Source organism: Aquarana catesbeiana, linkage group LG03 (assembly GCF_042186555.1).
Source record: "Aquarana catesbeiana isolate 2022-GZ linkage group LG03, ASM4218655v1, whole genome shotgun sequence".
NCBI classification, from domain to species: Eukaryota; Metazoa; Chordata; class Amphibia; order Anura; family Ranidae; genus Aquarana; species Aquarana catesbeiana.
This window is the reverse complement of record NC_133326.1, coordinates 568,474,691-568,488,893: the sequence shown is the minus strand read 5'-3', so window position 1 is coordinate 568,488,893 and position 14,203 is coordinate 568,474,691. Positions and strand designations below refer to the sequence as shown.

At 46.4% G+C, this 14,203-nt stretch overlaps 1 protein-coding gene across 5 annotated transcripts in view; it reads right to left on the bottom strand.

Moving 5' to 3' along the window:
• MKRN1 (makorin ring finger protein 1) overlaps positions 1-10,860 on the bottom strand; it is a 56,956-nt gene extending 46,096 nt beyond the window's left edge. Inside the window, exons 1-3 of one of the 5 annotated variants that reach the window (XM_073621849.1) lie at positions 10,660-10,859; positions 2,052-2,180; positions 1,233-1,336 (exon numbers count right to left, since the gene is read on the bottom strand). In XM_073621849.1, the coding sequence (XP_073477950.1) occupies positions 1,233-1,336; positions 2,052-2,180; positions 10,660-10,778 (352 nt within the window). In that variant the 5' untranslated portion in view covers positions 10,779-10,859. Of the gene's footprint in view, positions 1-1,124; positions 1,337-2,051; positions 2,181-6,957; positions 6,980-10,659 lie in introns of those variants that run through there. The other 4 variants (XM_073621848.1, XM_073621850.1, XM_073621852.1 and 1 more) reach the window with 4 other exon arrangements.
• Between the last annotated feature and the right edge of the window lie 3,343 nt (positions 10,861-14,203).

The window sequence follows — 14,203 nt, the reverse complement described above, 5'->3', positions numbered from 1 at the left end:
TTAGCAAATGGCTGCAATATAACAAAGAGTGAAAAATGTAAGGGGGTCTGAATACTTTCCATCGTGTGTGCGTGTGTGCGTGTGTGTGTGTGTGTGTGTGTGTGTGTGTGTATTAAAAATATAAATGTTTTGGAGGAGATGGATTAGGACTCCTGTTGGTTTGTTAGATTAAATCGGGGCTTCCTTAGAGAGATATCTCCTCAAGCTGCCCATAGATGGATCGAACTTTGGCTCCATCTATGGCTGTTCCCACTCGAAAGAGGTCAATCCAACGATTGAGGGGCTTGAAAAAAGGCCTGGACTGCCCTGAAACATGTAGCCACGCCCCAAAGCGGGGTGCGTGTGAAGTAAAGAGTTGCTTGGAGCCCCGGACGCTCTCCTGTATTGCTCTGCTTGTGACAATGCCGCATTTCATCTTTCCAGCGACTTCCTCGCTCCACTCTGCCCAGCCTGGCCACAATCTTGACAAACTCTGCTGCAAGATACCTGCCTCTCATCCTCCAGTGGACGCTCCATCTCAGGGCAGACACACCAGACTCTGAGTGCATACATATGAATTTTTAGTCCATTATTAAACTACACTTCGTGGTGGTGCCCTCTTCCTTTCTTCTTGCTTTCCTACCCAACACCCTACATCAGCCATGATCCACCTATATACAGTATGTAATTAAATAGGAAGGTTTCATTTTAAAAATTCATTAGCATTTTGGTGAGAGGCGAGGAACCAAAATATAAGTAGATTCAATTTCAGTTGTAAAGTGGGAAAGGAAACCTTTACAAGCATGAAGGCATTTATTGGAAAAGAAGCTATGTCTATTCTACAATAAAAGCTTCTCATGTGTTCTCATGGGGGGTGGGGAGTTATAAATTGTACACAGAGGATACTCAGAGCTATGTGGGGCATATAACAGATTATGGAGCATATTGTGTTTTATATCCATTTAAAAAAAACTTTTAGGTTATGCAAGTGTCTCACTAGCATCACTGCAATTTTTTGTGATGCCGCAGTTTTGTATAGTATTAGATTATGATTTTTGGCTGGAGTTCAACTTAAAATGCTAGCCCTGAGATTTTTTCGATTTTTTTCTGTGCTGCATGAAAGACACCCCCTCCCAAATGATTACCACGTCCGCAGTAGAGCTGCCCCGGTACAAATTCCACGGCATTGACCCAGTCTTCAGATTGTGAGACCCCTGCCGCCAGGTCACTAGCTGCCAAGTCAGCTGCCTTACTGTTTATGCTGCCGCTGGTTTCCGGGATGGAGTTGAGGGGGCAGATCAATGCTACAGAGGTATCGCTGATAACTTCTGGCTTTAGTGGTTTTATGTGTTCATATCTTGGAGAGAAGAACAAACAAATTAGAATGGTGCATCTTTAGGAAGAGCTAAAGTGTATCTAAACACAAACATTGAAACCAAACCATATATTGGTGCATATTTTTCATGCATGTCCTGCTCTCAATTAACTCCTACCAGCAAGGGGAATTCAGACATTTTCTGTCTTTGGATGACAACTCCTGCTCAGCTTAGCTGCAGTGTTGTCATCCTTTCATGCATACTACAATTTGAACAACTCACTATTAAAAGATTAACTTTTTTGTCCTGGTGATCACTGTCAAGAAAAAAAACTGAAAGTGAAGGGAAGTTCAAACATTTTTAGTTGTCAACAAAACAGTAATTGAGGGGAAATTTTCCAATGAGATTTACTCTGTTGCGTTTTTAGGACAGAAGGTAAAGGAAATTCCCAGCAATCAGACAGAGAGAATTTAACTGGGGTTATAACCCTTTCTGGGGCAAAAAAAATAAAAATAAAAATTTGGTTTTAGGCATACTTCAAATGGGGCTCTAGGTTTCATCAGTTGGCATTGTTGATCATTTTTTTTGAAGGTGCAAGCTTTCATTTCCTGTTAGTTGGTCACTTGCCATCTGCAATAGATATATATATATCCATCACTGGACTGCAAGTTGTTAAAACAAGCTCACAGCTGCAAGTGCAAAGTACAGTAAAGTAAAGGTGCAAAAGGTGTAAATCATACCACTAGTGCCCCTCACCTGCAGTGGTCCCCATAAGCACAGCACCCTCGTTGATAATATCTGCAGATCATACTGGAGCGGCTGGTGGAGAGATCGTGTGAATAGCAACAGTTGTTTCCTTCTTTGCAGACGCCGTGCATAAAATATCTGAAATATATACGATTTAGTAGACTATGGCAACAGAAAAAAAAAAAAAAAAAAAAAAAAAAAAAGGGTTCGGCATAGTCAGTACAAGCATTAACATAACATATAACCTTCCAATGGATGGAGCAATGGAGCGATTACATCAGTCTGCTGCTGTCTTTTCACTGTCCAGTCAGCAGGCTGAAGGTGGAGGACACAATAATATCCCAACTGAAGGCCAGCCATAGACAGATTGAATCTCGGCCAGTTCCTGCTGAACCGGTCGAGATTTGAACCATTAATGGTTCAAATCGATCAACTTGGGTACAACCCCAGCCTGCTCTAGCCGCTGCCGATAATCACTGTCTTCTCCCAGGGGGAACGGCTTTTCCCGCCGTGGAGAACCAGGCTCTTTTTGGCCATAATGGAGTAATTCGAATTATAGAGACTCTTTCCGTCAGTATCTTCCTCAATACCAATGGAATTAGCTGTGAAAGGGGGGGGGGGGGAGGGGTGTAACCCAGGTGAAAGTTCCAAGGATGGGCTAAGGCATCTATCCCTAGAGAACTTTCGTCTTGGTGAAGAAAAAAAAAAAAAAGGGACTTAAGGGAGACTGGTGCGTTTTCTTTTGATGCAAACAAGTCCACCTGTGGACGCCCCCACATCCTGGTGATCAGTGCAAAAATCTCTGGATTCAGGCTCCACTCTGCTTCCTGAATTTTCCATCTGCTCAAAAAGTCTTCCACCCCATTTAGTGTGCCTTTGAGAAGGACCGTTGACAAGGAAAGCAGATTTTCCGCCCACTGTAGGACTTTTGCTGACAGTAACTGAAGGGCCCTGCTTCTTGTGCCCCCATTTGTTCAAGTAGGCTACCTTAGTGGCATTGCCCGAAAAAAACTGTACATGGTACTCATGGAAGTCTTGTGAGAAGTCAGCCAATGCTAAGGCGACTGTCCTTAACTCCCTCCAATTTGAGAATATTGCCCCCTCGGCTTGGGACCAAATGCCCTGTGCCAGATTCTGATCCCAGTGGGTTCCCCATCCCCACAAGCTGGCATCTGTCGTCACTCTTCTTTTGACCGGAAAGAACCATAGCAGCCCTTTTGACATAACTGATTGATTTCTCCACCACCAAAAAAAGATTCCTTTTTACCCTTGTGGGAATCCTTACTAATGTGTCTAGGGATTCCGGATTGTGATTCCATACCTTTAGGAGAAAACTTTGAAGTGGTCTGAAATGAAGCTTTGCCCACTGAATGGCAGGCATAGTTGAGGTCAAGGTCCCCAAGGCCGACATAACCTCCCTGACCGTGATCATTTGATCCATCTGTAACATAGCTGCTACAGTCTGACTTTGCCTGTCTTTTCTTCCAGAAGGAAGATTCTCTGTTCCACCGAGTTTATGTGGTACCCTAAAACTGTAGCTGCTGAGCCGGATTGAAATTTGAAGGTTCACAATCCAACCCAAGGTTTCCAAAGGACTGCGGGCTCTGAGCAAATATTCTTGCAATCTCTCCCTGGATGGGGCAAAAAAAGAGGAGATCGTCCAGCTATGGGATTACTGCAATCCCCTGAAGATGAAGTGGGGCGAGAGCTTCTGCCATTACTTTTGTGAAATTCAGCAGAGAGGATAAAAGGCCAAACGTAAGGACTTTGAATTGCAGATGTAGAACCTCTTCCCCCATTTTCACCACCAACCTCAGAAACCTTTGAGACTGGGGAGCTATAGGAATATGAAGGTATGCATCTCTTAAATCTATTGACGCCATGAAGCAATAGATTCTGTGTCAATAGATTCCTGACTGAAGATAGAGTCCATACAAAATATTTTGTATGTCACCGACCTGTTTAGTGGTTTTAAGTGGAGGATGAGACGAAAACTTCTGGATGGCTTCTTTACCAGAAAGACATGGGAATAGTATCCCTGATGATGTTCTTCCCATGCTACAGGGGGCTGTGATCCAGGTGTCATCAAAGTCCTTCATAGCCAGGGCTTTTGCTGTGTCCTTTGGGAGGGTTTGTGCCCAAGAATCTTTTTGGAGGAAACTCCAAAAGCTCTATCTTGCATCCCTGGGACAGCATGGTTAAAATATATTGATTTTTCATCATGCTTGCCCATTGGGGGAGGAATCCCTGAAGTCTTCCTCCTATCGGCAATGACAAGTCATTGTGTCTTGCTGGCTGACGCAGGAAGATGAAAAAGGAGCCCACCGTTGCCTTTGGCCTTGTGCACTGACAGTTCCTTCTTTTCCCCTGAGCCCTTTGAAGTTGAAAGACATTTAATAGGTTGCTTTTTCTTTTTAACAGGAAATGATCTTTTCTTGTCGGCTGTCCTATCAAGAATTGAATCTAAAAATCAGGAATAAAAACGGAATTCCACAATGTTTACTTTTGGATGCCACGTCTCCCGGGCCAGGTCTTCATCCAAAGAGCTCTCCTGGCAGAGTTGGCTAGGGCTGCAGATCTTGCGGTCATCCTTATAGACTCTGCTGACACATCTGCAATGTAAGCCACAGCCATGGATAGGGTAGAAAATGAGTCAAGGATCTCTTGTTTAGGAGAGTCTGCCATGGCGTGGGCTTTGAGTTGGTTTATCCAGTACTCCAGACTTCTAGACACGCAAGTAGTTGCCATAGCTGGTTTGAGATTGCCAAGCCCTTTTAAGTTGTTGATCCATTCTTTTATCCATGGGATCCTTCAGGATACCCATGTCCTCAAATGCCAGGTCAGTTGATCTAGACACCTGTGAAAAGGCTGCAGTATGTTTAGGAACTTTATTCCAAAGTGCAGCTAGATTTTCATCAAAAAGGGAAGTGCATTTTAAGGGCCCTTGGAAATAAAAGCTTTCTCTCTGGTTCTGACCCCTCTTTTTTAACGGACTCCGAGATCCCTGAGTGCACTGGAAAGGTGCGACCTTTAGGCTCACTAAGACCCGCATACATTCGGTCATGGAGGGATAATTCTTTCCTTTCTTCTCCTAAACCCAAAGTAGCATAATTTGCTTTTAACATACCATCTACTTGCTCCAAAGACAAGTTGTACTTCCTTGGAACAAGGGGAGGGGGGGGATTTCTTCCTCCTGGGAGGACCCACTTCAGCCTCCACCACCGGGATTAATTGCGAGCCTTGTGAGGATTCTGAGGTAGATGGCTGAATTAGAGATGGGTTTGCTAGTGAAGAGCGAAAAGATTGAATAGTAGCATCCAGCTTTTTTTTAACTGATGCAACTAAATCGCTGCATGCCAAGGTAGATTCCTCTTTGACCAGAGAGCCAATGCACATTTTGCAAAGAGGCCGCTTCCATTCTTCTGGACATTTTACTTGGCAGTTAAGAGATGCCCTTCCTGCAAGGTCAGAGCTTGTCATACAGGCTTTCTCCACAGCAGGATCACCATAGGTGCACAGGAAAACTTAGAAGGAGAGGGAGACCACAGAAAATAGAAAGTATTAAAAAACGCCAAACTTGGCGTTTTGAATACTTTTAAGTGCAGTGGAGATCCCTCCATAAAGAGTACCTGTTACTGCCTATTTCTGTCACAAGGGATGTTTACATTCCTTGTGACAGCAATAAAATTGATATTTTTTTTTTAATTTAAAAGGACAGTGTAAAAATAAAAATTTTAAATCTACAGAATATATGCACCTGATATCGGCCTGAAAGGATGCCGAAAAATTGGTATCGGTCCTGAAAAAAAAATTAGATTGGTTGACCCCTAGGACACAGTGGTCACGTGACCACCTCTAAATACAAAGATAAAAAAGGTATTTGAGGAAATTTCTTTTATGCAACAATGTTTAACCACTTGCTTACTGGGCACTTATACCCCTTTCCTGACCAGGCCAATTTTCAGCTTTCAGTGCTGTCGCACTTTGAATGACAATTAAGCGGTCATGCAACACTGTACTCATATGAAATGTTTATCTTTTTTTGGGACAGATAGAGCTTTTTTCCATGCCCGATATGCACCGAAGGGGGTGCGCGAGGGGTGCGGTTAATACATTTCTCCTGATTGTTACGCTTTTAGGAGGGTCAAGGCTTTACATCTACTTTTTAACCACCTCCATAGCACCATATTGTAATACAAAGGCATGGAGGTGGACATGTTTTTCTTGAGAACGATTTATAAATGGCGCTTCAGTATGTTTTCTAGAGTGTCCAGTGCACCCATAAATGACTATGATCTGCGCTCCAAGTACACAGCCAGAGTGGCTGTGAACCAATAACAGCCATCACAAGTGTATACACCAGTAGTGATTACAAACATTCAAGCCACGCGCAAAAGAGGAAGCTCCCTTTCCTCCGTTGTGATTGGATTGAATGTTTGTAAACACTGTAGGAAGGTGGATCGATAGATTGAAGGTAGGCTTGGGGGGGGTTGGGGTAAAGTGCCAGTGACCATTAATGGTAAGGGGATCATTTAAATAAATCTAAAGTAAATGTAACCAACCACATTTTGGTTTTTCAAAAAAAAAAAAAAAAAAAAGGACACCAAACACACCTCTACCCGTCATAGCAATAACATAAAATTAATTGGGGTGCAGACTTCCATGAGTAATTGCCAAACTATCACAACACTGAAAACCTCAATTCTGACAGGATTAGTCCATTTATGAAGCAGTTTTGGGCATTTTTTTCAAATCTTCATTTTGACAGATTTGCACAAAATTTCCCAATGTCGGTTTCCATTTAATTTTGCCACTTCGGCTTTCCCCATGACACCTTAAAGTCAACCCGACGTCCATAAAGGACAAGACAAACAGACCGACTTTAATAACAGCCACAAAAGCAGAGTATATTTACCTGCCCACTGCTCCATTCAGCTACAAGCATATGATCTGTCCAAGTTCCATGACATGGCGGTGGCTCTTACATGGGGATAAGAACCATCTCTGCTTCCATGCGACAGCTCTGGGTGCCAATTATTCACCAGAAGCGCATAAAGGCAAGTGGCACTCCGATCAGATAGGAAAGGCCCTCTAAGGGAAACCTTCATGTGAGCAGCCAGGCAGCTCCCCGAGAACTAACATGAGCAGCCAGGCACCTCCAGCAGAAGCAGACAGGTGCATCTCTGGGTACCATCATGAACACACAGGTGTCTCAGGGACAAATGGGAGCACCTAAACTTTCCTTGAGATTAGAGCAAGCACCCCTCTTGGAAATGAATGTGCCTGCCTGAGTTACAGGGACTAACATAAGAGCTCAAATGCCCGTTTAGGGGGCCAATATGGACTATTGTGGGCACCCAATCACCCCTCCCCTTCCGTTGAACTAACATGGGCACCCAAGTGCCCCTCCAGGGATTACCACTGGTGTTCCCCAGAGGATCAATATGGGTACCCAAGTACCCTCCTCCCTGGGATTAACATGGGCAACCCTCTGAGGGCTAATGGGGACCTCCTTCCAGGAACTAATAGTCCCCTGTAGGGTGTTTGGGTGCCCTAACACTGGCATCCCACAGGGGACCAATGTGTGTACCCCACTAGGGAATAATGTAAGTGCCCCATCAGGGACTAATATGGGCATCCAACGGACCCTCCAGAGACTAACATGGGCACCCCTCTGAGGACTAAGGGGAGCAAGTTTCCAGCAAATAATATGGAAATTCAAAACACCCCTACAGGGGGCTAATGTAGGTGTTCCCCAGTGGACCAATGTGGGCACCCCACCACCTGTCTCTAGGGAATAATGTGGGCACCCCACCACCTGTCTCTAGGGAATAATGTGGGCACCCCACCACCTGTCTCTAGGGAATAATGTGGGCACCCCACCACCTGTCTCTAGGGAATAATGTGGGCACCCCACCACCTGTCTCTAGGGAATAATGTGGGCACCCCACCACCTGTCTCTAGGGAATAATGTGGGCACCCCACCACCTGTCTCTAGGGAATAATGTGGGCACCCCACCACCTGTCTCTAGGGAATAATGTGGGCACCCCACCACCTGTCTCTAGGGAATAATGTGGGCACCCCACCACCTGTCTCTAGGGAATAATGTGGGCACCCCACCACCTGTCTCTAGGGAATAATGTGGGCACCCCACCACCTGTCTCTAGGGAATAATGTGGGCACCCCACCACCTGTCTCTAGGGAATAATGTGGGCACCCCACCACCTGTCTCTAGGGAATAATGTGGGCACCCCACCACCTGTCTCTAGGGAATAATGTGGGCACCCCACCACCTGTCTCTAGGGAATAATGTGGGCACCCCACCACCTGTCTCTAGGGAATAATGTGGGCACCCCACCACCTGTCTCTAGGGAATAATGTGGGCACCCCACCACCTGTCTCTAGGGAATAATGTGGGCACCCCACCACCTGTCTCTAGGGAATAATGTGGGCACCCCACCACCTGTCTCTAGGGAATAATGTGGGCACCCCACCACCTGTCTCTAGGGAATAATGTGGGCACCCCACCACCTGTCTCTAGGGAATAATGTGGGCACCCCACCACCTGTCTCTAGGGAATAATGTGGGCACCCCACCACCTGTCTCTAGGGAATAATGTGGGCACCCCACCACCTCTCTCTAGGGAATAATGTGGGCACCCCACCACCTCTCTCTAGGGAATAATGTGGGCACCCCACCACCTCTCTCTAGGGAATAATGTGGGCACCCCACCACCTCTCTCTAGGGAATAATGTGGGCACCCCACCACCTCTCTCTAGGGAATAATGTGGGCACCCCACCACCTCTCTCTAGGGAATAATGTGGGCACCCCACCACCTGTCTTTAGGGAATAATGAGGGCACCCCACCACCTCTCTCTAGGGAATGAGGGCACCCCACCACCTCTCTCTAGGGAATAATGTGGGCACCCCACCACCTGTCTCTAGGGAATAATGAGGGCACCCCACCACCTGTCTCTAGGGAATAATGAGGGCACCCCACCACCTCTCTCTAGGGAATAATGTGGGCACCCCACCACCTCTCTCTAGGGAATAATGAGGGCACCCCACCACCTCTCTCTAGGGAATAATGTGGCCACCCCACCACCTCTCTCTAGGGAATAATGTGGGCACCCCACCACCTCTCTCTAGGGAATAATGTGGGCACCCCACCACCTCTCTCTAGGGAATAATGTGGGCACCCCACCACCTCTCTCTAGGGAATAATGTGGGCACCCCACCACCTCTCTCTAGGGAATAATGTGGGCACCCCACCACCTCTCTCTAGGGAATAATGTGGGCACCCCACCTCTCTCTAGGAAATAATGAGGGCACCCCACCACCTCTCTCTAGGGAATAATGTGGGCACCCCACCACCACACCTCTCTAGGGAATAATGAGGGCACCCCACCACCACACCTCTCTAGGGAATAATGAGGGCACCCCACCACCTCTCTCTAGGGAATAATGTGGGCACCCCACCACCTCTCTCTAGGGAGTAATGAGGGCACCCCACCACCTCTCTCTAGGGAACAATGAGGGCACCCCACCACCTCTCTAGGGAATAATGAGGGCACCCCACCACCTCTCTAGGGAGTAATGAGGGCACCCCACCACCTCTCTCTAGGGAGTAATGAGGGCACCCCACCACCTCTCTAGGGAATAATGAGGGCACCCCACCACCTCTCTCTAGGGAGTAATGAGGGCACCCCACCTCTCTCTAGGGAACAATGAGGGCACCCCACCACCTCTCTAGGGAGTAATGAGGGCACCCCACCACCTCTCTAGGGAGTAATGAGGGCACCCCACCACCTCTCTAGGGAGTAATGAGGGCACCCCACCACCTCTCTCTAGGGAGTAATGAGGGCACCCCACCACCTCTCTCTAGGGAGTAATGAGGGCACCCCACCACCTCTCTCTAGGGAGTAATGAGGGCACCCCACCACCTCTCTCTAGGGAGTAATGAGGGCACCCCACCACCTCTCTAGGGAGTAATGAGGGCACCCCACCACCTCTCTAGGGAATAATGTGGGCACCCCACCACCTCTCTCTAGGGAATAATGAGGGCACCCCACCACCTCTCTAGGGAATAATGAGGGCACCCCACCACCTCTCTAGGGAATAATGAGGGCACCCCACCACCTCTCTAGGGAATAATGAGGGCACCCCACCACCTCTCTAGGGAATAATGTGGGCACCCCACCACCTCTCTAGGGAATAATGTGGGCACCCCACCAGGGACCAAAGTTGGCACCCAAGCACCCCTCCAGGAACTAACATGGGGACCCCTCTCAGGAATAACGTGGGCCTCCCTCCAGGTACTCGTGGGTCACCAAACTCCCCGGGGGGTCAATGGGGGCACCTCATCAGGGACCAATGTGAGAACCTAAGAGCCTTACCAGGGACTAAAGAGGCCAGCCAAGTGTTCCTCTAGGGAATAGTATGAAAGGCCGGGTGTATTGCCTGGGGCCAATGTAAGCAGCCTGGACCACTGTCAGGAAGAGTTATAAACAAACACGAGCACGTCCCACAACACATGACATTTGCCGGGACATAAACAACAGAAGGTCCCTGGAAACCTGCCCCCCCCTCCCCATAGCTCCGCCCACTCCTCCTACCTGCAGGTCACCTGCCTTGTCCAGCCGCCCGCGGGGGGGTTGTCCGGAAACTGGAGCAGCGGGCTCTTCCCTGCCACCACTGACGTCAGAGCTACAGGTGCCGCCGCTGCCTCAGCCATCCCTGTTTATTCCCCCCCCTCCACAACACACCGGAACTTCCGGGATTTCCTGCTTCCGGCGGTGGGCGGGGCGCTCCCCGCATCAAAACTTCCGCTAAAAGCAAGGGGGTCGAGAAGGGTCTGGCTGCAGAGTGGAGCTCCACCGAAACAGAAAGCATGTGGCCTCCACTTCTTCTTTTTTTTTTTTTTTTAAACAAAACTTTATTGTGAATCTCTACAGCTGGAGCTCCATTGTCACAGGAAACATGTGGCCTTCAAAACTCAACCTTTTTTATTTTTAAATCAACTTTAATGTAACAAACAATAAGAAACAACAAATAGACGATACTACAGGAAGTGGAGGTCACTTGTTTCCTGTACATGAATTCTGTATAGAGTGAAGCTCCAGTGACTGCAGTCTGCAGCAGATACTGAGCCAGATTTGCAGAAATACAAGATATTGTTTGGTAGGTTTTGTAGTTTCTGTTAAAGTGCTCTCCTTTAAAACTGGATTTGTTTGTAAAAGCAATTTAACATTTTCCAACATACATTTTTGGTGATGATGGAAGTTTATGTTTATGTTGGAAGACGAATACAATACATGTTTCTAAGCAGAATCTCATTGTCCTTTGTTGCCCCACCTTCATGCCAACTAACAGGGCCAAGATTGAGACACACATGGATCTCTAGGCAAAAAAAGTTTTACGGTTCAATGGTATGTCCAGTATAACCTATAGTCTGTACTTGCTATAACGTTCAAGCAAACTAATCGATATACACTTATTGGGATTTTTTTTGTAGCAGAATATATATAGGACAATATTTATAAATCAAAGATTTTTTTTTGTTATGTTTTTTAGCAGAACGTTTTTATTTTTTTTTTACAGGGGATAGTTTGGTAGATTTTAAAGTTTAAAGCGGAGTTCCACCCAAAAATGGAACTTCCGCTTTAAGTACTGGTGACCCCCTGACATGCCATGTTTGGCATGTAATTTTTTTTGGGGGGAGGGGCGGGTACCCTGTTTTTACAGGGACCCAGCTCCCACTTCCTCCCCTGGCTCCGTGACGCTGGAAGGAAGATCACCTCTCCCCCCTTCCTCCCTGCAATCTTCTAGGAGATGTCACAGGTCCCAGAAGATTGCCCGGCCATTCACAGCGCGTGGAATCCGCAGCGCGCATGGCTGTGAAGCCAAAGCCAGGCGCCCACAGTTAGAATGCTGGCGCCTCGGAGAGGAGCGGGGCTTCATGCGCTCGCATCGCTGGACCGCGGGACAGGTGAGTGTCTGATTATTAAAAGTCAGCAGCTACACTTTTTGTAGCTGCTGACTTTTAAATGGGTTGAACTCTGCTCTAAGTCTACAAATGTGCACACTGAGAAAGTTGTATGAATTGCTTATATTTTATTTGCAGTTTATTAATATGTTATTTCTATTACAGACAAAATCTTATGGCGGTGCAGACTTACGTGCCAGCCAATGGGACATTATCACTTTATAAAAGAACAATTATATGCAGGGTGGGTATGGAAAGACATTTATTGTTGTGTGAAGTTTCTGCAGTGCCGAAATCGCCACTCCCTGCAACCTCTCCAGTGCCGATCCCATCATCCACTGCACCCTCCCCAGTGCCGATCCCATCATCCATTGCACCCTCTCCAGTGCCGATCCCATCATCCACTGCACCCTCTCCAGGGCCGATCCCATCATCTACTGCACCCTCTTCAGTGCCGATCCCATCACCCGCTGTACCCTCCCCAGTGCTGATACCACCACCTGCAGCACCCTCTCCAGTGCCAATACCACCAGCCAATGCACCCTCTCCAGTGCCGATACCACCCGCAGTACCCTCTCCAGTGCTGATACCAACACCTGTTGCATGCTGTCCAGTATCAAGTCCACTGTCCTCCACATCTTTGCTAGAACACACATATGCACTGCCTTCTGTACCGGCCACAGTCAAAGTATATGGAAAATTTGTGAAATGCCCTCAGTGTAGCCTTTGTTTTCTGAGGAAAAACTTGAAAGTACACATGTTGAGAAAGCATGCAGATGTGGTACAAGATATTACCCAGGCCTGTCATTTACAGAGTGTAAATGTTGATGAGACAAATAGCATATTTGCTGTGAAGAAAACTAAGTATGGATTTTCCGTGCCAGTGCATGTGCAGATCAAGAAGTGGGGGAAGACTCATGTAGTCCAATGTGAGTTGGAGGAATGTCTGCTCACTATATTACTGTACAGGAACTGTTGCAGAGTCCTTCAAGAAGACATCCTGAGGGAAATGGTGCTCCTCAAATTCTTTGGAGAGGCAGAGGCTTTTACATGTGTAAAGAGGCAAAAAGTGGCTCAGGTGGTGCATGTTCCACTTTGTGTGATTGTGGATTTTGGTGGCTCACCATCACAGAGATGTCTCTCCATTCATGAGCCTGAAATACACAGTTTTTGCCATCTTGGCAAAAAAGTTGTGACCTACACTAGACAAAAGAACACCTGGCATTGTGCTTGTGCAAATCCGAGAACATCATGTCCTCAGAAAAACATTTCGAAATGGCATACATTTCAAACAAAGAGTATAAGGGTATCTGGCTACAAACTGGAGCTCCACTCTCAACAGCAAATGTGACCTCCACTCACACATCTCAAGGACGTGGAGGTCAAATCTTTCCTGTCTAGAGTGGAGTTCCGTTTTGTAGCCACATACTTTTACATGCAAGCAATGATCAGACAGCATTAAAGGGATTCATTGTGTGAAAAAATGTAAGGGGGGTGCTAATCCACAATTAATGCAGGAGTAGGTGTACTCTATATCAATCAAAGCTTTGAAGTGGGAATAAGCATGAAATCGCATCAATGGAAGGAAACCTCTCTTGTCTTAACCCCTCCAATGAGTCGATAACCCTTGAAACAAACACATAGTCCTAAAGTATGATGCAAAGAAGTTTGTGATTTGACATTATGTATACACCAACATACCACATGTTTTTCATTTTACAATGACCAATTCTAAATAACATAATTACAAACGCACACACTTCTAAGGAAGTAGGCACCAACAAATGAGAACAAATAATTATAATGATAGAAAATATTCCTCACCCCTACATTTTCCCTGAAAAATGCACAGTTCAAGAAATCTAAATATATGGTCATCAAAGTTGTGAAGGCCATCTTTCCACTCCTGGCACCTGTACGCCATATTGCACTGAGGACATCTTCTTTGATATGTTGAAATGTCTGTAAAAGACAAAATGACAGTGATTTCAACACATCAGCATATAAAACTATTATTACACATAATTACACATTGCTAATTAGTCCCATTTATTTATAATTACTCTCAATCATTCCAATAATGCTGACAATTTGAGCTTTATCCGTAATCTGCACAGCCTCTTAAGTTTGGAATGACCTGGGCATAACTGGCACATTTTTTCAAGAGGAATGAA